Raw genomic sequence first — 25,563 nt, 5'->3', positions numbered from 1 at the left:
CTTTATATATATAAATGATAATATACATGCATTTAATTTGTTTCTGTGAAGAAGACAACTACATTTAAGGGTTATTTTAGAAGTTATGTTATAAAGCTGCTTGGACTATTCAAATGTATGGTAGTGAAATTAAAAGGAAATCAAAAATGCGGATGTAGTATTGTGTTCCTAAAAATCGTCTGACACAATGCAATATCCACAGGAAACAGTCTGTTCAGAATTATATACAAATTGCTCGTTTTACACAAACGTCCTGCAGGTATCATCATATTTCTTGGCCGATTGTCTAAAACTGTGACCCACTATAAATGATAGACAAAACTGCCAAATTAAGACTTCAAAACGCTGTGATTTTTCAGTGCACTTCAAGCAATTCTTACATAAAAAACAAACAAACACACACCAGACAAATTAAAATACAGCATTGTTATATCTTTATTTATTTATTTTTGAATGTGTTCTTGTGCACGGCCCACAATAAATATATACGTATAAGTATAAGTACTTTGGCTTGAGCATTCGACCGGCATCAAGTCCACGAACACCAACAGAGAGATGAGCGAACAAACCATGCAGGCCAAAGCACAACACACACACACACACACACACACACGCACACACACACACACACAGACTTCACAATACAGCTGATCTTGGTAAATAAAGTGAGATAGATTCATAAAGCTCAGTTTATGTGTCCCGATCCTGACTGATGTGTGTGTGTGTGTGTGTGTGTGGGGGGGGGCCTGAGATAGCAGCCTTTGGCAGGGCTGAGTGGAGTGATTGTGGGAAATGTTCCGGCGTTCGACTGAGACACAAATCGTCATCATGAGGTGTTTTTTTAGAACATCTTAAGAGAAAGTGGGGGGGGGGGGGGGGGGGGGTCTTTAAAGCCAGCATCGACACAACCCCACCCGCCACTCTCTCCGTTCACATCAATACAAAATCAATTCAGCAAATGATTCAACACGCTGGACCCTGTTCTTCAAGTGTGACTTCCCACCAAACAAACATCTTGGAACACATTTCCTTCCTCATGAAACATTTGCAAAGACATTCACTCTTTGCAACAAAAGTTATTCTGAATCCTCCACTGTTTACATCCACTGTTTCCTAACACTTTGCAGTGCCGGCTTTGAAGAATGCGTCGTATGATTGCCGTTCCATGTGTGAAGAACAGGGTCCGGTGTGCGATTGAACGCGCTGCACAGTGTTTATATGGTTCAGATATCAGTCATGCAGGAGCAATTCATTTCATGTCAGATACAGTTAAATCAAAGATATGCCAAATGTCCAACACAGAGCCTTGTCCTTTTGAGACGACCCCCTCATCAGTGGCGGAGGAAGTATTCCGATCCTTTAACAAAGTAAAGGTACTCATACCACTGTAAAAATACTCTGTTACAAGTAAAAGTCCTGCACTGAAAATGTTTCTTGAGTAAAAGTATAATCAGGAAAATGTACTTTAAGTATTAAAGGCAGAAAATGTCCCCTGTGACTGGTCTACTATTATATATCATATCATCAGATTATTATTACTCATGCATTAATGTAAAAGCAGGATTGTACTGTTGGAGTTGGTTGAGGTGTCAACGATGACCCCCGAGCCCAAAGTGACGCCTTCGCAGTGCTCGTCGTGTCCAGGCAACCGTCCAAAGCTCCACATAACTAACAATACATTACAGTACGTTTGAATCATTTCAGCCATTTGTTGTTAATTGAACTTGTAACTAAAGCTGTCAAAATGATTGGAGTGAAGCAAAAAGTACAATATTTCCTTCTGAAATGGAGACTTAAGTACAGTATTTGAGTAAATGTACTTGGTTACATTCCACCACTGCCCCTCGTGCCCACTCGTGCCCACTGGATGCGGCCGTGCCACACAAATTAAATGCATCCTTAAAGCTACAGTAGGCAATATTATTTAATTATAATTTTGGTTGAAATAATGAATTTTGACAATTGCATGTCACTAACAATATCTAATTGAGGTGTGTCTGTGAGCACCTGCCCCCTTTGTATTTAGGCTTTTAAAAAAACTGGACAAGGTCTGAATAAAACAACCAATCAGGGTTAGCTAGCACGTACCCGGCCAATCACATCAACTCTGTACAAACAAGGGCGTTCTGCAGAAGGTTCGATCTTCTGGATTCATGTGTTAGAAAAAAGGAATCAAAACACAGAACCCCCTGATTGGTTGTTTGATTCAGACCTGGTCCAGTTTTTTAAAAGACTAAATACAAAGGGGGAAGGTGCTCACAGAGCAGAGGAGCCCTTCAATTAGATATTGTTAGTGGCATGCAATGGTCAAAATTAGTTATTTCAACCAAAATTACAATCCAGTAATATTGCCTACTGTAGCTTTAAATATTAGTTTTGAGGATCGCAGGGGTGACATATTTTTGTAGGCAAACCCAGAAGTTAGCTTCGCCCTGGTTCCCTTGATTAAAAACCAATGGTGATTATTGCAGAAAATAAACTTAAGTTTATGGCACTTGCACATTTTGTTCAACAAGATAATCTTCACTAATGAACACCACTTTTATGATTTTTGAATTGTAAATAGAATCGCCAGAAGTAAAAAGCTAACGCTATAAAGGAACTACAGCTCGGTCGCATTACTTCAGCGTCACCACCGCTAAGCTTCACTTTGAAGAGAATATAGATAGATATAGATATACAGACAGATAGATATAGAGTATAAACACAACCAGGCTGTGAAGGCGGACTAGTGAGTAGATGACTTTCCGTGTTTGGCATGAAGACGTTAATGTCCGCGACAACCTCTGTAGTCTCATTTAGCCACTTGTTAGCAACCGCCTTTTTTAAGACACGTGAAAGCTTCAAAATCCACGAGTGGGGGGTATCTACTGACGTATTTTATGTCGTAGAACAAAACGTGTGAAGCTTGTGTTAACCACAGACCTTATTTCAGGCATCTAACCAAAAACCCATTCAAGAAACCCACTGAACCTCCAGACGAGGAAGTCGGAAGTGTAAAAATGCGAACTCATTTCTGGGTTTGAGGACTCATTCCTGCAGCACTTTATTGTCAATAAATATAGGCATTTGCATACATTCACGAGTGAATTTCACGCTTCAGAGACGCGAGCTACTCCGGGCCGCATTGGAAGCGAGATGCAACTCCGCATCCGGTGGACACTGGGGGTTAGTCTTGAGGGATCATAGTGTCTCGCTGCCTCACAAGGACAAACATGATGTGACTCGAGCTAGAGAGTGTGCATTGCACTGTGATGTTCATGCTGCTGCCACCGGAGCTCTTGTTAGCTTGTGTTCGCCAGCGTTCGAGCTGACTCTGACCCACTGAGCTTAAACCATGAACGAGCTCTGATGATTACCATGCTGCTCTGACAGGAGGGTTCACCCTCAGATGTCAGGGGGCCGGTCCAGGACGGCTGAGTTCTGTGTCATGTAAGTGTGCACCCTGTTTAACACAGAAACCCGAGAGATCTAAATAAGTGACTATACGTTTGATGCAGATTACATTCAGATGTGTGCGCAGAAAGGACACTTGTAGAGGTATTCTTGGCACAGGCTCAGTGGTTAAACATCTTCATCCTCTCCTCCTCTCTCTCTCCAGCCTGCTGCAGTTCTAGTAGGAGGGCAGCCTGGTCTAGGCGCTGGTACGATACTGCTGGAGCACCCCTTGTAAATACACATTAGCTAAATACTGCGGTACAACGCAGAGGCCAGCTGCTTGCAATATGTCGACCTGCTACACTGAAGAAGAAGTGTTCAGGTCAACAAGCCTCAGATACTAACAGTCTCTCTGCACTGACAACAGTGTGTGACCGCTGCCGCGCTCTGCTGGGAACATGGCCCACAGAGCCTTAAGTTTTCCCTTCTTCAGGTGCTGGAGCAGGCGGACGTGAGCACTGTGTTGCATCCAGGGAGCCAAGAAGCCGAGTGCAGACCGTTCAGCATCCTGCACCGCAGAGCCCATTTGTCCAGTCCTGGATAACGCCAGCCTTCACCAGCTTCATCAGGAACTCCTTCTCTTTGGATATGTTGTGGGTCCAGGACTGCAGAGGGGACAGAGACACACACGGAGACTGGAGGTTTGGTATGGGCAGCACAGTATACTCAACAGTTGGGGTTTCCACATTTCAAAAAAAAAAAAAAAAATGGGATGGTGATGTTGGTTGGACAGTCTTTGATCCAGAGCAGAGGCTTGCAAAGGTTTGTGAGGCATTACTCAGACAGGCGTGTACAACATGGTGGCACTCTTTCTCCAGAGAACGTCAACAATCACTGTGTTTCATAGCAACACAGCGTTGTGTGTGTGTGTGTGTGTGTGTGTGTGTGTGTACGCTCTACGCAGTGTGCAAATACCGTGAAGGCTCTCCTTTTGCTTGGTTTGCGTGTGTTTGTGGGCTGGAGCCTCTGCGTTCACACATCCCTGTGTTGTCTGCCTTGGTGACGCTTTATTCTGCTATTAATTCTATAATTCAATTCACACAGTGTCCATAGCCACTTTTGTTTACTGTTGGTCATTGTCTGAGCTTTGTCCTCTTTCCTGGTTAGTTCTATCACGGCTAAGGAGGTTCCATCTGTAGATAAATGATTTATTGTTGGTTTGGAGCCGAAGTGAAACCAGAACTTCTGGGTTCTGTTTCAGAAGCAAGGAAACCTCAACAACACTAATACCTAAAATGCAGCCCTGGAACAGAGCCTTCCAAACAGTATGTTGTGTGGCTCGCTTCATATGTTGAGATGAGAAGGGATCGTTTTTTGTTTTTTTTTGAAAAATTTTAACACACCATTTCCCATAAGTTAAAGACGACGGCTCGGCGAAAGACGCGTGGCCGTGGCTAGCGCAGGCGTGTCTTTAAAAACAGCAAAACGCTTTAAAATGGGAGCCGTGTTTTTTTTTTTCTGTGCTCAAAAAGTAAATGTTCTCAAGAGTCATAACTCCAATCTGAGCACAGAGACACGATGCACATATTTCTAGATTCAGTGTGAGAAAAAAAAAAAAACGCTTTCGTACTCAAACGAGACCAACGTGGAGGAACAATCTGGCTGATCGCGTCAGGACGGTTTCAGGGCCTGGAATCTCCCGGGTTAAACTTTAAACGCATATTACATCTGAATTAGGACCTCCAGTATTTGGATGAAGTCACTCGTGAAAAATAAGGTGTAAAATGTGTCAGATATAGCAAACAAAAGGTGATTACAGGCTTAACGTCAAGAGGCGGATTAAACACTGGATTGATGGTTGACTGGTTCATGATGCCAATCTAGGGCGATGGACTCAGTTGTTTAAGGTCATTATTTCACAAAGTTATTGGTGTATTGAAAGCAACACATTTACTAAATTTTTTGACTTTTTTTGTTGTTGAGATTTTATGGTTACAACCACTCCAACCTGTCGCAGCAGATGATCAATTGATTGTGTGGGCCGCTAATGTCTGCTTGTGGTGTCCTGAACAGCAGAGTCAGCATGGCTACTGTCATGTGAACCCCCCTCCCCCATATTGACATCTGACCACAGGCCTTTGCATTTACACCTGGTATTAATACTGCAAGAGAGTACTTGACAGTCTCGTTTCTCCTCGCATTGTGATCAGATCTGAGAACGCAAGGCGAGGGTCGCGTGGCAGCCGCAGACAGACAAAAGCGTCTGTGGGCTACTTTTCAGTAACCTCGCTAACCAGGCTAATGTTACTTATACTGTAAGGAGGTCATCAGAGCCGGCGGAGAAGCTTCCTAACAAATGATCAAATGTCATTATCTTAGGGTCTAATCTCCATTGATTTATTATCGTACAAGTCTACTGACGTGCTGGCTGCTTGACATCGCTTTGTCTACATGATTTAATCGATCAATTTTGAGCTTTCTTTATGCGTTATATAGAGTTATCAGTTTTTTTACAGAAAAAATGGTATTACATTAGTGATATACTTAAAAGTTAAGATGAAACATTCCCTTTTAACCCTTTTAGATGACATTCCCGGTCATATTGTGCGCGCTTTTCTCACAATATATGCCTGTAAAACACAATACGTGTGCTTACATACGCAATTTCAACTAATAATATCATGACCTCCACCCATCAATCAATCTTCAACTTTTAGCGGCATAGAGCTAACATTTGTTAGTTAGCTAGCTAGCAACAGCATGGTACGCCGATTATGACGTCCCACCTGCCTGTCCTGTTTCACTTGGAAATAAGTTTCATGTCGACTTTAACATCTCAAAAAGTTGAAAAGGTTCAAAGGTGACGTTATTATAAATATATAACAGCTACGCAGTTATTTAATGCTGCGTGGGTTGCTACAGTGAGGGAGCTGAAGAGGATTGGTTGGTTTACCACTAAAAACTGTGGTTCATGCAATTTGAAAATCTCACTCTTTCAAAATTTGATTTCAATATAAAAACAAATAAATCATTAATTTTTTTGAACTTTTTTGAAATAGATCGAAATAAACATCATAGTGGATAATTCCACCTACCACCAAAAAAAAAGATCTGTCCATCTGGGCTAATGGAGCGCTGCAGGGGTGACGCATTTTTGTAGGCAAACCCGGAAGTTAGCATCGCCCTGGTTCCCTCCACTGAAAGCCAATGGGATTTTGGATTATTGCAGGAAATAAGCACCGTGGCAAACGAAGGTTTATGATACTTACGGTTTTAGGACTCATTCCTGCAGCGCTCTACAGAGGACTGTAGAAATGAGCAAATATTTTTGCCTGTCTCAATTATACATGCCGGGGGGGGGGGGCTAAGCAGCTCTTTGCCTCTGTGACCTGAAACACAAGTCTGTGGCAGTCGATGAAAATAAGATGGAGGGGGATTGCATGTCTGTCTTAAGAACCTGGGCTAAGAGTGATTTATCAGCAGGCTGGAGACTGTGAAGTGGAGTGAGTGGCAACTTAGACACTGTATGTACTGTGCTGGGACTGCGCTGCTCTCAAAAACCAGTACCCCAGCAACGTTCCTGCACTTGAGATTTCATACACATCCCGGGCCACTACTCAGCATGCCGGGTAAATCGCTCCTAGATTCCCGAGAGGCATTGTAAATGAGAGAAAGGTCACAGTAAACTGTTCCTGTGCAGCGTAAACCTGGAAAACTAACAACAAGGATGTTGGGCGACGGCTTGGTCAGAATGCTAACAAATTTGGAGCTTGTGAATATTGTGTTGGAGTATCGTCCATTAACAGCAAAATGTGCAGGAAGTAGTGGGTCGCACACACCTGTGGATGGAGGGGATGAGTCATAAACCTAAACTTGTAAATTCACAGCCCACAATGTAAGGTCAGACTGAGTCCTACTCAGAGCCAATCTGTCAAGGCTGTCAAATAGCCACAAGTCTCCTCATTTTGTAGGTAAGGAAATGTATGATACTGCAGCTGTTATGCATATTTCATTTGTTCACAAGAGGATAACATTTTTTCAGACATATCTGTGAAACCCGTAAACATTTAGGAGGACCTATGGTGCTTCTACGTTTTGTGTTCCATTCGGAAAGTGGAAGCTAGTTTAGCTGTTGATCCCCAGAAGCTTAGAAGTTGGTGAATTTACAGGTCACTTCAACTTAATACGATATAGTCTCTTGTGGCTTTTGTTTGATATCTACTGTGGGCAAAAAACACATTTCCGATCATTACCGGCCGTTGGCGCAGTTAGCATGCATTAGCTGTGACGGCTAACTTGGCTTGTTTACTATATTATATGGAAACGTGATTTCAGTTCTTTAAAGACATGGTTAAAAAAAAAACATTATCCTGTGTCTCTGGCAACCCAGCTACCCCCGCCCATCACATAAAACTGCACTTGACTGAGCTCGCGGGTTGTAGCAGCTAGTGATGTCATGATGTCAGTTGGAGGAAACTCCTCCCACTCATCCAACAACACAGGTGAGGGAGGTGAGGGAGGTGTGGGAGGAGGCCAACAGTCCTCTACAGCTTGAGCAATCCAATCAACTTGGAAGGATTTGAATCCCTCTCTGTGTGTCCCTGAGCAAGACACTGAACCCCAAGTTCCTCCTGATGGAGGCCGGCACCTTGGCATGGCAGCCTATTTAGTTCCCTTCTATTTAGACACAATCTCATGTGTGGCAACGTTTTTATATTTCAGCTTGAGGACTGAGCTGTATTTTGTGATCGCACCTTTGTGGGTGCTAATTCCCGTGTCTGAAAAACTTTGCGTGAGCTCTACACATGGGTGAAAGGACGAGTTTTAAATGCGCACCTTTTTTCCCCCCGCGTTGAATGTTTCTATAAATTGCAACGTTTGCGGTGAAAGGTACGTACGCACATTTCACACCCATTTACGCCACTTTTTTTGTGCGCAGCAACCTTTATAAATGAGGCCCCTTATCTGCAAAGGGCTTTGGGATCCACAGCGGTTGAAAAGCCATTTACATATTCTGTTTTGCTCAGAAAATATCTGACATTATGGAAGATAAAGATGCTCCAACACCGGCTGCGCTGCGTCGCGACACCCGTAGAACACGCCGGATGAGCCGAACAGATAAAATACTGTAGCCTGAATGTGCTGAACCAGGGAGGGAATGTGATACAATCGCTGCAGGACAGCGGGGTATGCTGACGCATCGACTCATGTCAACCTGCGATGACGTGTGTCTTGACACTGCAAAAGTGTGTGGGTGGGCTTCTATAGAAAACAATGACGTTCTGACGCACATACCCTGCTGGTGCTTGTTGTCCTTAAGCATATTTTACAGCCAGAATGGATTGAAGAAACCGACTGTGGTATGTTAACCAAATCAGGTCTTTAGTTACCTCTTTGATAGCAGACATCCTGATCTTCTCATAGTAGTGCAGAGGGGCATGGGGGGTGCTCATGTTATAGCCAAATCCAGCCACAGCTACTTCATCGCAGTTATGAAGGGCCATCGTTATGGCAACTGTCCCCAGGGTTGGGATATTCTGAGAAACAAACAAAAAAAAACAAAAACAGAAATAAAGAGTTTGTATGATACAAGTAACCGAGCCACGACCTGTATCCCAGAACATGTACAGTATGTAGCGCAGAGGAGCCTCACTTACACTGCGTGGTTATTGTGTGGATATCTTACAGATGTGGAATCTGAAGCATGGTTCTATTTATAACAGCCTAATGGTGACACTGTTTGTTTTCAGCCTGTTTTCAGGCTCTGTGTAGGTGCTCGGCTCCCTGCAGCATCTGCTGTGTGTTCACAGAGGCCTTCATAATGCAAACAGACAGTCAGTGGAGTCAGCTACCAGAGCCCCAGTCCTGAACCATTAGCTCACCACTGTGTGTGTGTGTGTGTGTGTGTGTGTGTGTGTGAGAAACAGCTCACTGTTCCTGCTACGTCTCTGCCTAGAACTGGAACCGGGAACTGACTACGAAGGAAGCAACAGGTCTCTCACCCCTCTGCCCATCTGTCCATTGTTGTGAGGTAAGCCGATTAGCTTGAAGGAGGCCTCCTGGATGAAGTAGGGGTTCAGGATGCGCATGTCGCCGGGCTCCCTCGGAACGTACCTGGCCACCGACTTCCAGAACCCGTCGGTGCTGCGCTGAGAGACAGAGAGTGAGAAGCGAAACGTGTGGTTAGTGTGGCTCTCGTACTGAACAAAAGTCATTTCTTATGGAGCTGAGTGGCCAAGTGAATGTGTTTCTGGGACATATCTATGCAACACTATATCGCTTTAGAGAAGTTCAGATTAGATTAGCCAAATAAATAATATAAACAATGAATCAAACAATAGCAGAATACCAGAGACACTTAAAATATTCAATTGGAATCAGAAGCATTTAATCTGACGATGACGTAATGTTAAAGCTGTCACTTATTATGATGAATGCGCAGAGAGTTATTGCCCTGCTCTGTGGCTCTACAGAGCTTTGAAGTCTCATTGTTTTTGCTTTCATGGCACATAAAAGTTTTGGTGCAGCTTTAACACAAGAGGGCCGAAAATTGGAACCACTGACAGCTCTTATTTTTAGCCCATGTTGAGGTGCGAAGTAACAAATCAGTATAAAACACAATTTGTGCAACTACGTAACTCTTCACAAGAAATGTCTGTGATTCGAGCCCGGATTTTTGAGGCCTACATTTGAGAGTTAAAAATATCAAATGACATATTCATTATTTTTGAATAACTGCATAACATAAACAAAGACGTTTCATGAGGATCCCTTTAATTTGGTATATGTAATTAGTGGGACATTTTAGTCGTTCCTGGCGCGGGCATTTAACTAATTTACTGCAGGAGTTCATGTCGTTCGTTCATGTCACAACCTAGCTCTGTTTCTCTATCCTCATTTTGTTTACTGTTGTTACAACATACACAATTCTACACAAAAAAACAACAACACAGTAATTGACAGATCAGTTGTCTGAAATGTTAATGCTGGATTTACCACCAAGACTGCGTCCCATCCCGACCAGGTGATATAGCACACTGTCAAAGTGGACAGGAGTGGAAAATATGATGGTGCGTAAGCAGCCCAGTGAAAGCAATACCCTGAGCTGAGGCCTGGGGGGGGGGGGGGGGGGGGCAACACCATTAAAACACTGATGAAAAACAAGGTGAGCAAACAAAGCCAGTCAGAGAAGGAAGCCCCTGTATCAGTATACCTGGGGCCATTACACTAATTACTAGCTCTTTATGAACAGTTACTGGGATACCTGCCTCCGAGCTGTCTCAGGTATGTTGGGAGTGAGGGGCATAGGAGAGACCAAACAGCAATGATGATGTGCTATTAGCTTGCTAGCATAGCACTGTTACCCTGTTAAGACTGTAAGCTCCTCACTGACAGATCACACGGTAATCCTGTCTGACTGAGACCCATTTTGCTCTTCTATCCGAGCTGGAAATCCAACACCTCTGCTCTGCTGGCAGCACTGGGAGGACACAACAGTCTGCAGACGGGATCAAATGACGAGCAATACTCACATCAGTGAATGTGTTTACCGACATTTACTCCACATAAATCTACATCAAGCATGTTAGTGCAGTGCCAAGAAAAAGTATTTCCCCCGCTTGCTGACTTCTTCTATTTTTGCACATTTGTCACACTTAATTGTTTCTTTTTAAACAATAATTTCATTTATTGAAGGAAAAAAAGTTATCCAACACTTATACCACCCACGTGAAAAGTACACTGCGCCACTAAACTTAATAACTCGCGGTGCCACCTTTTAGTAGTAACGACTGCAACCAAGCGCTTCAGATAACTGGAGACCAGCCTTTCGCAGCGCTGTGGAGGAATTTGGAGGCCAACTGTTCTGTGCAGATTTGCTTCAATTCGGCCACACTGGAAGGTTTTCAAGCGCAAACTGCCCGTTTAAGGTCCTGCATCATTACAGCAGCATCATTACTGACATTAACTGAGTCGTTGATGCACTCTTGGAGGACTTTTTTGGTAGGCTGGCCTCTCCTGGGAAGACCACAGTCCCCAGAGCCTTAGAAATAGCTTTGTAACCTTTTCCAGACTAATATATTTCAATAGTTCCTATTTCTCATCTGTTCTGAAATTTATGGCATACTGTGCTGCTTGTTGAGACCTTTTAGCCAACTTCACATTGCCGGAAAGGTTCTATTTAAAGGTCCCATATTATGCTTTAGATTTTTATTCTGGGACTCCACTAGAGTAGCTTTGCATGATTCACAGTTTAAAAGTCCTTATTTATGTTATACTGGCCCTTTCTGCAAGCCCCTCAGTTCCCCCCTTCTGTCTGAAACAAGCCGTTTTAGACAAACTGAACAACCGCCAAAAACTTGAAGAGTAGTCCTGAGCAGAACGCTCCAATAAATCTCAGTGCTTGGCAGTGGCATCCATCTGAATCCAGTAACAGATGAGATTTCTTTCGGGTTAGAACAAAGATGGTTGACACTGCAGCCTTGGTTAAATATGTGCATTCTTTTTTTGTTGTTGAGGGTTCGCTATTTGCTATTTCCTCAGCTTGCTGGTGCGGCACATGGGGGATGATGGTGTCTGAAATAAGCAAGACGCTGGCTTGCGCCTGCAATAATTTGTGAACAAGTAGGTCGGAAATGTGTAACTTGCCAACAGCACAACCCAGGGAAACCTGGAAATCCCATTCAAGCAGCGCGCCCTCCTCCTTGAAGAGTTTGTGAATGTGTTCTTGTAACTATTGATATATTAATTTCTGGACTGAAGCCTTTTAGTGGGCAGACCAGTGCCACTCCCCTTCCACAGCTTTCATATCCTCCTGCCAATGCTGATCGTCACAACATCCGGCCTGCTGACTTTGTGTATGTGAATGCAGGTTTGGTCCTTGACGGTTTCTTCTTGGAAAAAACCTGGAACCTGAGTAAAGTTTTCTTCAACAAAAGATTTCTTCCACAGGGCCAGTTGGTGTTGGATAACATTTTTCCTTTCCAATAAAAGAAAAGTCTGGTTCTGCTCGAGATTTCAAGGAAGTTTTTACTCGCCACTTTCTCGTGGTGGAAACTGTTGGGTCTCTGTAATAATATCATAAAGAGTATGGTCTAAATGGTAAATGATCTCACTTATAAGCGCTTTACAGCTAAGTCTCATTCACCCATTCACTCACACACCAATGGCAACTTGGGAGCTGCCATGCAAGGTGCTGGTCTCCATCGGGAGCAACTTAGGGTTCAGTGTCTCGCTCAAGGACACTTCGACATGACGGGGGAAGCCAGGGATCGAACCCCCAACCTGCTCTAACCAGCTTTACCTCCCGTGCGACAGTGCTAACCACTGCGCCACCATGCCGCCCTAGACTTGCTCTATATGTAAAGTGTCATGAAATTACTTTTGTTGTGATCTGGCGCTATACACATAAAACTGAATTGAATTGAAAAACTAAATTGTGGCATTTATACTATATTTCACAAACCGGGACGTTTAGCATGTATGTGATGAACAAGACCAACAGCCAAACGAGTTGTCCTGTAAATTGTACGTGAAAACGTTGTCAGGGGAGTCACCAAAGTCATCGAAATCCATCCTCCGGGGAACCATGAATATCTGTACAAAATCCGAATGACAATCCATCCAATAGTTGTCGAGACATTTTTGATAAAGACCAAAATTGTCAACCACATGGCAGCACTAGAGGAAACGTTGGAGAATTGCCAAAGTCAGTGGGAATAATCATCTGGGGACCACAATGGACCAAAGTGGTGGACCAACCAACATTGCCAGTTTTGGAGCCGTGCCACTAGCATGGCTAAAAGGCAGAGAGAACAACCACTATATCATTTTAACTACGTCATTTTTATGCACATCAAATATAGTGTCAAATATTTCTATTTCTACTGGATTGACTGACACACCATTTTGTAGAAACATTGATGGTTCCCAGACTGTATCCTAATGACTTTGGTCGTCCTCTGGTGCCACCATGAGGATGAACTCTTTTGGTTCCCAGTGAAATGTCTCTACAACTATTGGATGGACTGCCACAAAATTCCAGTCATCATCTGCTCATTCATAACTAGTGAGTGCGTGTGTGTTCTTTGTCTGGTGTGTTGTATGCCCCCCCCCCGACACACACACACACACACACACGCTCTCGGGGGTGGGAACTTGATCTCCTGTCCTCAAGTGTTGTTGTAAATGAAGCTGGTCTCATCAGCTTCAGAGTCCTTTAACACCATTACTGTTTATTCAACCTAACCTTGTGGCAGTGTCAAATGTCGCACCTGTGCTGCTTTTACACACTGCCAACATAGACAATTCACCTACTTTCCACTTCCATGGGCGATTATTTCTTTCATGTAAGACTTTTACTCTTTACATTTTAATGGAAAAAACATTGTACGGTGAATTTGAGACTGTATACTTGCATACCTTTTGTTCAATAGCTCGAAAACGATACTTTCGACTTCTAGCAGAGCTTTTTCTTTGACAATTACTTGCACTTCTACTTTAGTGTGGGTATTGTGTACTCCACAGCCACCTCTGATCATCAGGGAGTCAGCCAAGAGCGAGTGAGTACACGGGTACACTCCACGGCGCTTACTACTCAGCTTAGTGGTGGTTCGGAACTAACCACTACAGTATAGTGTGCATATTTAAGAGGACTGCAAGAAGATGGTGCCTAAAATGCCAGGGCCAATTTTTGGTCCCACTCCAGCCCTGCTCTGCACACCTGGCCAATCACTGTGTAAAGCGGGGGTTGATTGCTGGATTGACTGTTTTAGAAAATGTTCTACACAGCCCTGCAAGTCAGACGCTTTCAGACACTGTTTGATGATACGACAAGCACTGCATTGAAAGCATACTGAGGCCCTCATGGATACACTGACATGAGGTCTATTGTACAAATACACAATATAAACTATCACTATTAAATATGACCACATATAACTGTTAAACATGTCCATTCATTCATATGCATGAAGAAAACCGTTTGAGAAGCACTGTTTTTGTTGTCTGGTTTATGATGGAGTCTGTCTACTGCCTGTGTGGATGGCGGCAAACTTGTTTTAAGTCTCTTCCATTGTTGACAAGACGTAAGCCTGTTGACAACAAAGGGTAGGGATGTAGCAATACAGCTGCTACAGTGTCGCAGACCGTCTGTGCTTATCACCTGAAATGTGATCCAGGAATTGGGACCACCCTGGTGATAGCCACGTCAAGCCCCTGGCTTCCTGCTCTGCCTCCAGTGTGCAGCAGAATGACGGCTGCTTTCTGATGCGCATCAGAGCTGAAGTCTCGTACTCCTCGCTCTCTGGCTTTGGAGTTGGATAGGCATGCGCGATAGACATCATGGGGATTCACAGTACTAAGAAGTCTAAATACTGGCAAAGGGCACCACCATTTCTTACGAAAGTGCATAAATCAAAATAAAGCGATGGGATAAAACATAGAAGCACATTTACAATGTACAACAATCTTCCCCCCCTCCTCCTGGGCCAATAGGTGGGAAGCTAAGTGGTAAAACAAGGCGTCCTTCACATGGTTATAAATAGTGCCTTCATTGACATTTATGTTTGCCTATCAAAGCAGCTTGTGAAAACCACAGCAACAATGGCTGCCACGGTACCTCCTATGACAGGTTGTAGCAATGGTAACGTTTCTTTTAAATACTCGTGTGTTTGTAGTCAACGAGTCCCAAGAAGGCCATTCAGAATTTCAATGGATATACACTCAGTTGCCAGTTTATTATGTCTGCCCCGCTAAAACGAATGCAGTCTAATATAAGAGCCCAGCAAATAAATCCTGCCTTCATGAATGTTATAATCTTCAGTTTTTTATTCAAAATGTTTGGAGACGTGGTGATTCAGCGCTATGACCATATTACCATAATGTTTTATGGTCATTTTTGCGTGTTTTTTTTAGGTCAACAAGACCAACAGAGCGATGGGACGATTGTCCTACACAGAAATGACCAGCTGATCACAGTGGCAGCCATTACTTGCTTTCATCCTCCTATTCAGATCTATTTGAAGGTCTGTGAGCATTTAGTCCCATTTGCTCTCCTGTCAGGGATGCCGGAATGGAGAAGGAGTACAAAGCAGGCATGCTGTGACTCTAGCTGCAGGAATGTGTCACATTCCCACTCAAGCATGCGCCACCGTAAAGCCTGTGCCCACGGCTTGTTTGTCGGAACAGACACAGACAGATGTGACAGGCGGCCTCGGTATGCAGGGTCGATTGTTGAGGCTCATAAAACTACCTGAAGGCCTAAACAGAGGGACAATATTGTTTCATGCACACACACACACACACACACACACACACACACACAAGTAACCCTCTCTCCCAACTACAATCTGAAAGTGACGATCTGATGATTCTGATACTCAAAATCACTGAGCCACAAAACGAACTGTAATGGAAATACAGAAGGGTGATGGAAACGGGAGAGCAGAGCGACTTGTTTCTGTTTGCTGCTCCGATGCCGAATGTTAACAAAGTCGGCTAAAGGACTTTTGAACCTCCTCCACTATTGTCTAGTACGATGTGAGCAGCCCCTTAGGAGAAGTGCATTAGGATTTTGTAACTGAACTACGACAAGGACGTGTGTAGAAACCCGCTTCTTTTGCAAATGCTTCTTTTGTTGATGCATTTTCAGGAGAACAGAACTCTGTCGCACACACTTCAATCCAATCTGCTGTGGACTTGGAAAAACATCTGCACTGCCTCGCATTTCTGTTCATAATGCGCTCCGTACGACAGATCGATGCGAGTTCAGGGCTGTTGGCGAAGCTACCGACAGTTAAAGGCAGTCCACTTTTGCCTGTGTTTCTTTTGGTGGATTGGCTTGTGTTACAACCTCAGAGAATGCAGCCATGCCCTTGAGTTAAAGATACCAGCAGTAACAGTAGCTGCGGTGTGCTATGCAGAGCTTCAAGAATAGAGTGCACACAGACGTATACATCCACTTATTAACATGCCAATAAAGCACACATAGCTGGCTGATCCGAATAATCAGAATAAAGACGGGAAACAGCCAGTCAATAGTGCCCTTAATGAAGGAGATCTCTGTGTTATTAAGTTGCACACTTGCTGGATTATCTACACCTCAATTGTCTCAGAGAATATCCCTCTGCAACCATCTGCCTTCTTTATTTCTCTTTATGATCCGTCAAGAGATACGTGTCACTGTCTTTTCTTCGACCATCTGGACCTCCTGGCCCTCCTCAGAAGTTTCCCCGGGCTGCCTTCTCTTCATCTCTCGGCTCATGTGGCTCACAGACTTCCCTCTCACCTGCCCTCCCGCTCTCGTTTCTCTTCCCTTTTACCCCACAGAGGAACCGGCCTCGCGCCGCTGCTGTTTCCTCTGGTTTTGCGGTGCCACGGGCCTTTGCATGCCACAGTGCCTTGTTATGTAAACAGGCAGGAAACCCACTCAGGTGCACAGCATGTGTGTGTGCATGTTTATTTACCATGGCCATCCTTTCCAGCTCCATTCAGCAAAACTTATCACACATACAGGAAGTCGGTGCTGTTTTCCTCCTTTCCTCCAAACAACTAACTTTACCATTACTATAAACTACTGCTACGACTACTGCTATTGTGCATATATTGGAGTCAAGATAATTTGGCATGGATGATTCTCTCTCACACACACACACACACATTCTCAGTAGAGTTACCTAAACACTTTGAAAGTGCATAACACAGCAGATTTTTCATTTAGTCGGGAAAAAAAAGATATTATATTTGATCATAAGAAATTCAACAGTGGGAAGTGGAGTGTTGCAGGGATGACATATTTTTGTAGGCAAACCCGGAAGTTAGCATCGCCCTGGTTCCCTCAACAAAAAGCTAATGGGATTTTGGATTATTGCAGAAAATAAGCTCTGTGGCAAAAAAGTTTATGATACTTACACGTTTTGTTCAGCAAGATAATCTTCACTAATGAACACCACTTTTATAATTTTTGAAGCGTAAATGGAATCGCCAGAAGTAAAAAGTTAATGTTAGGCTAAGCTTACCACCACTAAGCTTAACTTTTCAGAGAATATAGATAGATATAGATATATAGACAGATAGATATAGAGCAGGGGTGCCCAATACGTCGATCGCGATCTACCGGTCGATCGCAAAGGTAGTGTGGGTGGATCGCATGGCATTAAAAAAATAGACGTCAGCCTATCATCCATCCTCACCATGAAATTTGTCACTTGATTGACATACAGGGCAGCCAGTCTGACATCTGATCTTTTCTGACACATGGTTCACCACGCATGCGCGTACAAGCGCGCCAAGTGCGGCAAAATGCATCCCTGGCTGATTCCATTCATTGCAAGTCATCAGAGTAAGGTAATGGCAAAAAATGTACAGAGTTATATTGTGCAATATGGGTTCATGCAGTTATGCAAGGTACACCAACATATATTGTACATATAAAGAATACTCAATATATTTATAAATAAATATGTTTTGCATTTTTATAGTAGGTAGATCATTTTGACTTGGTCATTTTATAAGTAGCTCGCATGCTGAAAAAGTGTGTGCACCCCTGATATAGGGTATAAACATAACAAGGCTGTAAAGGCGGACTAGCGAGTAGATGACTTTCCGTGTTCGGCATGAAGACGTTAATGTCCCTGAAACTCCCTGTAGTTTAATTTAGCTGCTTGTTAGCGACCACCTTTTTTAAGACACGTAAAAGCTTCAGAATTCATGAATTTTATGTCGTAGAACAAAGCGTGAAAATCTCATAAGCTTGTGTTAACCACAGACCTTATTTCAGGCATCTAACCAAAAACCCATTAAAAAAACCCACTGACTTCGAGATGAGGGAACTGGATGTGTAAAACTGCTGACTCATTTCCAGGTTTTAGGACTCATTCCTGCAGCACTCTATTAATGAGTAGTTGTGGCATGAGTAGTTGCCCTCAAAGTGGTGGGCCAACATTACCATCAATAGATAGCGTGGCTAAAAATCTGTTTCCATCAGCCTTTAACTCCTGTTTCTGACTTTATCAAATGTTTTGGTGATATTTGTGAATTTCTGATGTTCCTACCAAAAAATGTACATAAAAACTGGTGGGTAAAAACATTGTCACTGTCCACGTAGTGACACTGAGACCCCTATCACTAACTGTCTGGCTACAGCTGCATTCGCTGGTGCAGTGGCAAAATAAACAGTTTTCAGCTGCCTTACCAGCCTCTGGTTGAAGACCATGTGTCGGAGCCACTTGAAGTCCAGAGCTTTAAAGGCAGAGAGGACAAACAGGGATTGAGTCTCGTAGCGTTCGGTCTTCTGGATGGCCCCCTCTGGATAGGTGATCCTCATGGTGGTCTTGGAGCCGACGTCTCTCTCAAAGCCTTTCACTGGGGCCTCATTTAACCTGCAACGCACAGCTGCACAATAAATCACTCACAGAAATCACTACCCAAAATAATCAAAACAGGTCCTAATGCTCACTTTTCGGGATATCATTGTATGCTGATGATATCCTTCTTTATGTAGCTAATGCAGGTTCTTCAAATACCCCATTTGCTTTCCACAAGTGATTTGTTCAGCTTGCTGTCACTTGCTCCTCCTATTGTCTCGTTTATCTCCAAATCATATGGAAAGGAAAGAGCCTGAAAAAAGCCAAATTACGTCTAGGCCCTGAAATGTAATTTCTGCTCACAACCTGCCGAACTGTAATTCACAGATTTTACACTTCTTGTTGGCAATATACCTTTCTCATTCCGACATTGGCAGAATAGTTAATGTTTTGAGGGACCTGTGGTGACAGTGGCTTAAGAGCTGGATATGATCTACTGGAATCATCTTTTTTCTTCTATCTGCAATTGAGATCAGCCACGCAGGCATACGGTGCTCCTACACACCCTTTGCATAAAATATTAGCCTCAGTAGGACCAACACAAGGGGTTGTTTCTGAACTTTACACATTTATTTTTGAATCTTATAAACCATTACCAGTAGAAGCTACATGGTGTAGGGACTTATCAGCTGTAAATGATGCTGAGATTTGTTTAGGAAAACTTTGTGTGGTACATCTAAAAATCTTGACCATCAAGTAACACATTACAAATTTGCTCATAGGATGTACCTAACCCCTAGAAGGTGTCATTCTATGAAGATCGTTACATCTCCCAATTGTGACCAATTTAATGACGAGTCCTCTTTAGATTTGTCTTTGCAGAGATGCATTCTATGTGCTGGTCTCACTGCAGCCAAGAAAATGTTGTGGCCAATCGCCACATTCTTTGACTCGGTAACAGTGGGCCAACTCTCTTCTCGAAATTGTCCTTGCCCTTGATCGCACAAGCCAAATTTCTTGTGTGTGTGTGTGTATGTGTGGGTGGGTGGGGGGAGAAAATGGTGTGCTACAGCACTGTGGGCGAAAATGCCTCGTTAACGAGAGAGGTCAGAAGAGAATGGCCAGACTGTTACAAGCTGACATGAAGGCCACAGTAACTCTAATATGTATTATATAGTCAATGTATTGATTCTAATACTAACTGATTTGTTTATTGTTGATTTCTCTATCTTATTAATATAATTGGCACCCACCTAGTCTACAAAACTTTGACCCTTGATTCAAGAAACAACAAAAAAAGGACCAGTAAAGTGTGTAATGTCTGTGAACTTCTGTGTCATATTGTACCTGACCACCACATCAAACTCATCAATCCTCGGCCCCAGAGACTTGTTGGCGAGGATTCCTCCGTTCCCTACGATGATGCACGTCTTACAGTTCATACTGTAACACAGAAAAAATGCACCATAATGATGTGGGACTACTCTACTCACGTCATTTACCCCCATGCGTTTTTTTCCCCCCCAAGAAAGAGACAAAAGATCAGCACACTGTACTAATTATCTTCCTTTGTCTTTGTGTTGGTTTTCCTGTTGGTTAGTCTATTAGGAGTAGTTTTTATGATAATTGTTTTATTTTTTCTGCATGATTTCTGTTATTGATGATATACATTTGAAATATTGGTATCTTATATATATATATAACCAACTGATGTGTTGGATTTAATATGTGCCTGTATAATACTGATCTTGATGTTTGTAGTTGTTTTTGCTTTTTCCATAGAGCCATGCTTCTGATTGGTCCAGCTTGAGAGTAAATTGAGATATTGAGGACGGCCTGCTCAAGACAGATTTACAGCCGGGCCGGGACCAATAGGCCGCACTCTGACTGATATGCCTTGAATGTCTATCCTTACTCTGATTAGTACATTTCAGTAAACCTGTCAACCATTTGTGTGGAATGTTCCTTTGTCTTTCGTGGTGTAGTCTTTGCCAGGAAATGAACTTACCACCTGTTGGACCTTCCAGATACAGGTCTATTTAACACACACAATCACTTGATTACACACAGTTGATCTCTATTATGCAACTTCTAAAAAACAACTGGCTGCATCACTGATCATTTTGGTGTGTCCTATTAAAGCGTGTTTTTTTTGTTGTTGTTGTTGATTAGTTTCAATGGTTACAAAAACACTGTGAGGCACTTCCTTATATGCACTATATTATATATTCATGTAATCATTCATTCTGAGATTCTAATGTAGAAATCTATGAGTTCTGAGGACTATTAATGCCACAGTTCATTATGGTTAGCTTCTTTACTCAGTATTTATACTCAAATAAAGTACTCTCTGGGGCAGTTAACACAAGTGTGTCACACTTTGGTTAATATTATGACTATAATGTCGTATTGTAGACTCAGTACAACATGTGTACCGTGTTTAGTCTGCTCCGCTTAATTCTGGGTGGAAAAATAAACACATTCCTAATTGTCTCAGCTGGCTGATGAAATATGGTCTGTACACAGTGTCTGTGATGAGGTCCATATAAAGACAAAAACTTCAACCCAAAGTGGAATCAAACGACACAGTTTCTTCAATAACTGACGTGGATCCAGTCATTAACGTTGGATTTTCAGGGTAGACAGACAGATGTGTCATTATGATACTGAATCATTAGGTCCAATGTTTCGAAAAGCCACAAAGAGCCCTTTCCGAATTATGATGATGATGATGATGATTTGTGATGATCATGGAAGAAAGCCGTTGGCCAGTGGAGTGAACCAATCCATGTGTTGACTCCAAGGGTCCAAACATGGGCTCCAGGGGAGATTAAAAGAGGGCTACTCCTTAAGAGAGAGGCATTTTGGATTTCCAAATTGGGCACTTTAAGCCCAAGAGGGTCAAACGAAGAACTAGATTTGAAGCCTTTTATTAACTACAGTGGATTACATTTGTTCTCAAAAAAGGGAAATTTCTTGAGAACAATATGAACTTGTGCAAGGGGAGGGACCTGTTGAGGTACACGGCTGGTTGGCTTAGAAGTTAGTTTGGGTTACCCAAAAACACAGAAGAAGAACCAGATTTAATTGTACTGTGTTTTGAAAAATATGTTTGTACAATTAGGTTGAAAAAGTGTAGAATTTGTCATTTTGTGTTGAATATTGAACCTTTAACTCATTGATGAGTTCAGATATGATACTGTGTTTTTGAAGTTGTCTGCATTGCTGTATGTTTTGTATTTATTGGCATTTGTATTTTCCTTGTAAACTTAAAAGATGAAGGTATATTTATGGTGACTTAAAAGACAGATGACTAATTGATGGACTATACAGTACATAAGCCAAATACTCTTGGTGACTAATGAGTGGAGAAGAGTTCTACGACATGTTTAATTTGAATGGACTGGCATTTAAGCCTCACTCCGTGTTATAAACGGACTCACTGTCAACAGTTTATTTATTCTCCTAATGGTAGCTGAAAGAGTTGAAAGAAAATGGAGGAATGACATTGTGACGCACTGCACTGTGGATCAGAGCGTGACAGGACGACTGGCACCAACTTACCTGTCGAGTTCTTCCCCAAGGCCATAGGTCTTGGTAGCTGAAAGAAGAATATCTATAATCCTCTCTGCAGACATATGAGAGAGAGAAAGAGAAAACAACAAAGTGAGATGAAGATGAAAGTGAAATAAGTCTCCCCTCCACATTCCACCCAGCTATGATGCCCTCATCTCCAGCACAACTGCACTAGCTGTGATAAATGAGGCAGGCTGGAAGCCAGTGGCTGGGTGGGCTGGCGCTTCTTCACGTTACAATGTTACATAACCACCAAGGTGGGAGCCCACAGACACTCCACCATCTCCTTTGAGGGAGTGATGTACATCCAGTGTGAGACAGTGGACAGAGGGGGAGGGTGTGAAGACACAGTCGGCTGAGGGAACAACATTTCTAAACAAGACATTCTCTGCCTGATGAGAGCCAACTGAGCGAGAGGTTATCTGTCACAGTTTTGGAATAAAAGCTTTGTCGTCGTCAGGTTTGACTCATTAGGCTTTGATCTGAGAAAAGTAAATTAACTTCTATGTAGCACTTTTCAACCTTAGTGGTTCCCAAACCCACACCATGAATGCATTCAACCATCTCTGAGATTGAACTGTTCCAAAATCAAATCTGTTTTACTTCATAGGAGGGAAGTGTGAGTCTGAATGGCAATTTTGTTATTCTGCACACTTGCTCATTGTGACAAGCAGATAGAAATGCCAAAGCAGCAGGAGCCCGTGTTGCTGTCGACCGAAATGATCGATTGAAATGTGACTGATGATTTTACTATAATGCTGGCATCTTTAATGCTAAGTGATCATTGCTGTGGCGTATCCAGATGAGCAAATTAAAAAGATAAGGTATCATTTCTGCAATATCAGTCAACCGCCGCTGTCGGGTTTTTATCAACTATAGCTAGTTCAGTCTGTGAGTTGCTCAAGTTATGAAAAGAAGCTCTTGGCTGTTGGCTTGTAAATGTGGACTGTTTATAAGACACTTGCTTGAAGAAAAACACAACACTCTCAATCTTTTTGGTATTCAAAGGATAGAGTGGACGGTGTCATTTTGCCACAGTGCGAGCATGGCTGCAGCACTAATTCACTCAGGGATGCTCAGTTGAGTACCAGGGTGTGAGAATGTGTGTGTAAAGGCCTCAGTATGCTTCAAATGAATGTTTTTTGTCACTCTCTTGGTGTTGGGGGTCATGAAAGTAAGAGGGACTGAACTCAAATCTCTTTTTTTCCCCCTCCTATTCTTCACACAATTATTTCTGTCACTTTTCATGTAAAAAAACCCCAATCAAACAGTGTGCAACATCATGAATGCTAAGAAGAGTTGCTCAGTTATCCCCATTTGTATGAATCATTCTGTCAATACTAAAAAGACACACAAAAGACAGAATTCTTGGACAGAGATTGGAAGGGAAGTGGGATGCAAAACCCTTTTGTTTTTTGACGTGGTCGGACAACATGCAAACTAGTTTGTTTGAAGCATACTGAGGCCTTGATCTGTATTTCCTTCAACTGCAAAGACAAGAATGTGCTAGCATACCTTGTGATTTTACACCAAACGGAGGCGAATAATCACCAATCTTGGAGAACCGTTTGTAATTTGGATCGAGGAACATGGGCGCCAGTTTGGTGAACCTGTTGATATAAAAGATTACACGTTACAACAAGTAAGAATGAAGAAGCGGTATTCATTAATGCAATATCTGTCCAAGACCCGTACGGCCCTGATCTGTGTAGATGCACTGATTAATGGCAGAATGCTTAAGAGGATTTAGAGCATCGTGTTTCCAGCTAATCCACAGACTATCTCAATTTCCCTTCACCAAAACAAACTCGGAGACGAGTACAGAGAGTACAGGATGGAGCTGCAAATTTCACACAGTGAGACTGGGAGCAGATATCCAGTCTGACCTACTGGCCACTGAGCAGCGACAAGGGAGCAGTTTGTTGGGTGCCTTGCTTTAGGGCACTTCAAAGGTGGCAAGCACGGTCCGTTTACTTTCTCATCAAGACTTATCCTGGTGGTTCGGGGACTGAACCGGCACCTTTCCACTGACAAGGATCAGGTCCCTGATTTGGCAGGCCACTAGCTAACCTATGTTGCTTCAGATTCAACATTGCTCAAAAGAAAAAAGGAAGACAAACAAGTGATTGCTATGGTTGCTACATGAGAATAAAAAACGATTCTATGAAACGGACATGTCTTTATGACATTAGATGACCATTGTACTAGTACCTTCATCGTCATGTCTCACAGCTCTACCTGGACAGCACACGTTTGACGGTTAAACAGTTTTGATTTGGCAGAACAGCCTCTCTGAGGGAGCTCCCAAAAAATCTGAGCAGCAGTAAGGATTATGCTGGAGCACTAATCCCCCCTTTAACAAACATTAGCATTATACATGAACATCAAATCTTAGATGAATCAACAATACCAAAAGTTTAGCACGTGATGGCACAAATTTGCGATCTGGCCAACGAAGTATGGTCCGCCCAATACTGGATTTCAGAGGCCAATACTGGTACTGATATTTTAGAGTTGAAAAGTCTGATAATTATATATTGGCCTATAGTATTATTATTTTTTTTAAACATAGACACATAACATAAACAAACAATCTTGTACTGTTCTGCAACTTGTACTCCAAATTTATAGTTACTCATCGGCCAACATATACACAGATACCGCATATCTGCAATAAGCTAATATCAGCTGATATACCATCCTGGCCAATTTATCGGTCTAGCTCAATGAAGACATGTAGCCGTGAGGCAAATACGTGGCTAACTGTAACCAACAGTGTATTCAGTGGAGCACGGATGCATTTTAAACTATTATCCTGTATATGGATGTATACGGTAGCAGTGAAGGATGTGAAGAGGTACGTAAACAATACAATAACACTTAATAAGATGATGATTTACTTTACGTGAAGATAGTCCGACCGGCCGGTTGCCACCTACAGTGAATTTATAATGAAGGTGTGCTCAACATTGCATGTAAAACAAAAACAACACAGTTAAACATGTTACGCTCTATTTAATCCTCACATCTGTCTCCACTTTGGTCGATTAGGCCTTGATGAATGAACACGGTTGAGCTTCTTGTTTGAGCACAGCTGAACATGTATGTACTGAATGTATATGTTTGTATGCATTTTGTCAAGATCCCCCCCGGTTGAGAGATGACAAAACAAAACATGACCAAATATAAATTTACCATGATGCCACTGAGCGTCAACTAGGTAAAAAATCCTACATTTTACGGGCGGCATGGTGGTGCAGTGGTTAGCACTGTCGCACGGGAGGTAAAGCAGGGTAGAGCAGGTTGG

At 42.7% G+C, this 25,563-nt stretch overlaps 1 protein-coding gene across 2 annotated transcripts in view; it reads right to left on the bottom strand.

Annotated features, from left to right (window-relative positions):
• Nucleotides 1-3,866: 3,866 nt before the first annotated feature.
• Nucleotides 3,867-25,563, bottom strand: part of st3gal3a (ST3 beta-galactoside alpha-2,3-sialyltransferase 3a) — a 32,902-nt gene continuing 11,205 nt past the window's right edge. For both annotated transcript variants that reach the window (XM_070908602.1, XM_070908603.1), the window contains exons 4-10: nt 23,772-23,866; nt 22,245-22,308; nt 20,028-20,123; nt 18,569-18,755; nt 9,381-9,527; nt 8,769-8,915; nt 3,867-4,043 (exon numbers count right to left, since the gene is read on the bottom strand). In XM_070908602.1, the coding sequence (XP_070764703.1) occupies nt 3,939-4,043; nt 8,769-8,915; nt 9,381-9,527; nt 18,569-18,755; nt 20,028-20,123; nt 22,245-22,308; nt 23,772-23,866 (841 nt within the window). In that variant the 3' untranslated portion in view covers nt 3,867-3,938. The remainder of the gene's footprint in view (nt 4,044-8,768; nt 8,916-9,380; nt 9,528-18,568; nt 18,756-20,027; nt 20,124-22,244; nt 22,309-23,771; nt 23,867-25,563) is intronic.

The sequence above is a fragment of the Enoplosus armatus genome, chromosome 7, assembly GCF_043641665.1.
Source record: "Enoplosus armatus isolate fEnoArm2 chromosome 7, fEnoArm2.hap1, whole genome shotgun sequence".
Taxonomy (NCBI): Eukaryota; Metazoa; Chordata; class Actinopteri; order Centrarchiformes; family Enoplosidae; genus Enoplosus; species Enoplosus armatus.
Note: the sequence above shows the minus strand (reverse complement) of the source record. Positions and strands in the feature narration are given on the sequence as shown.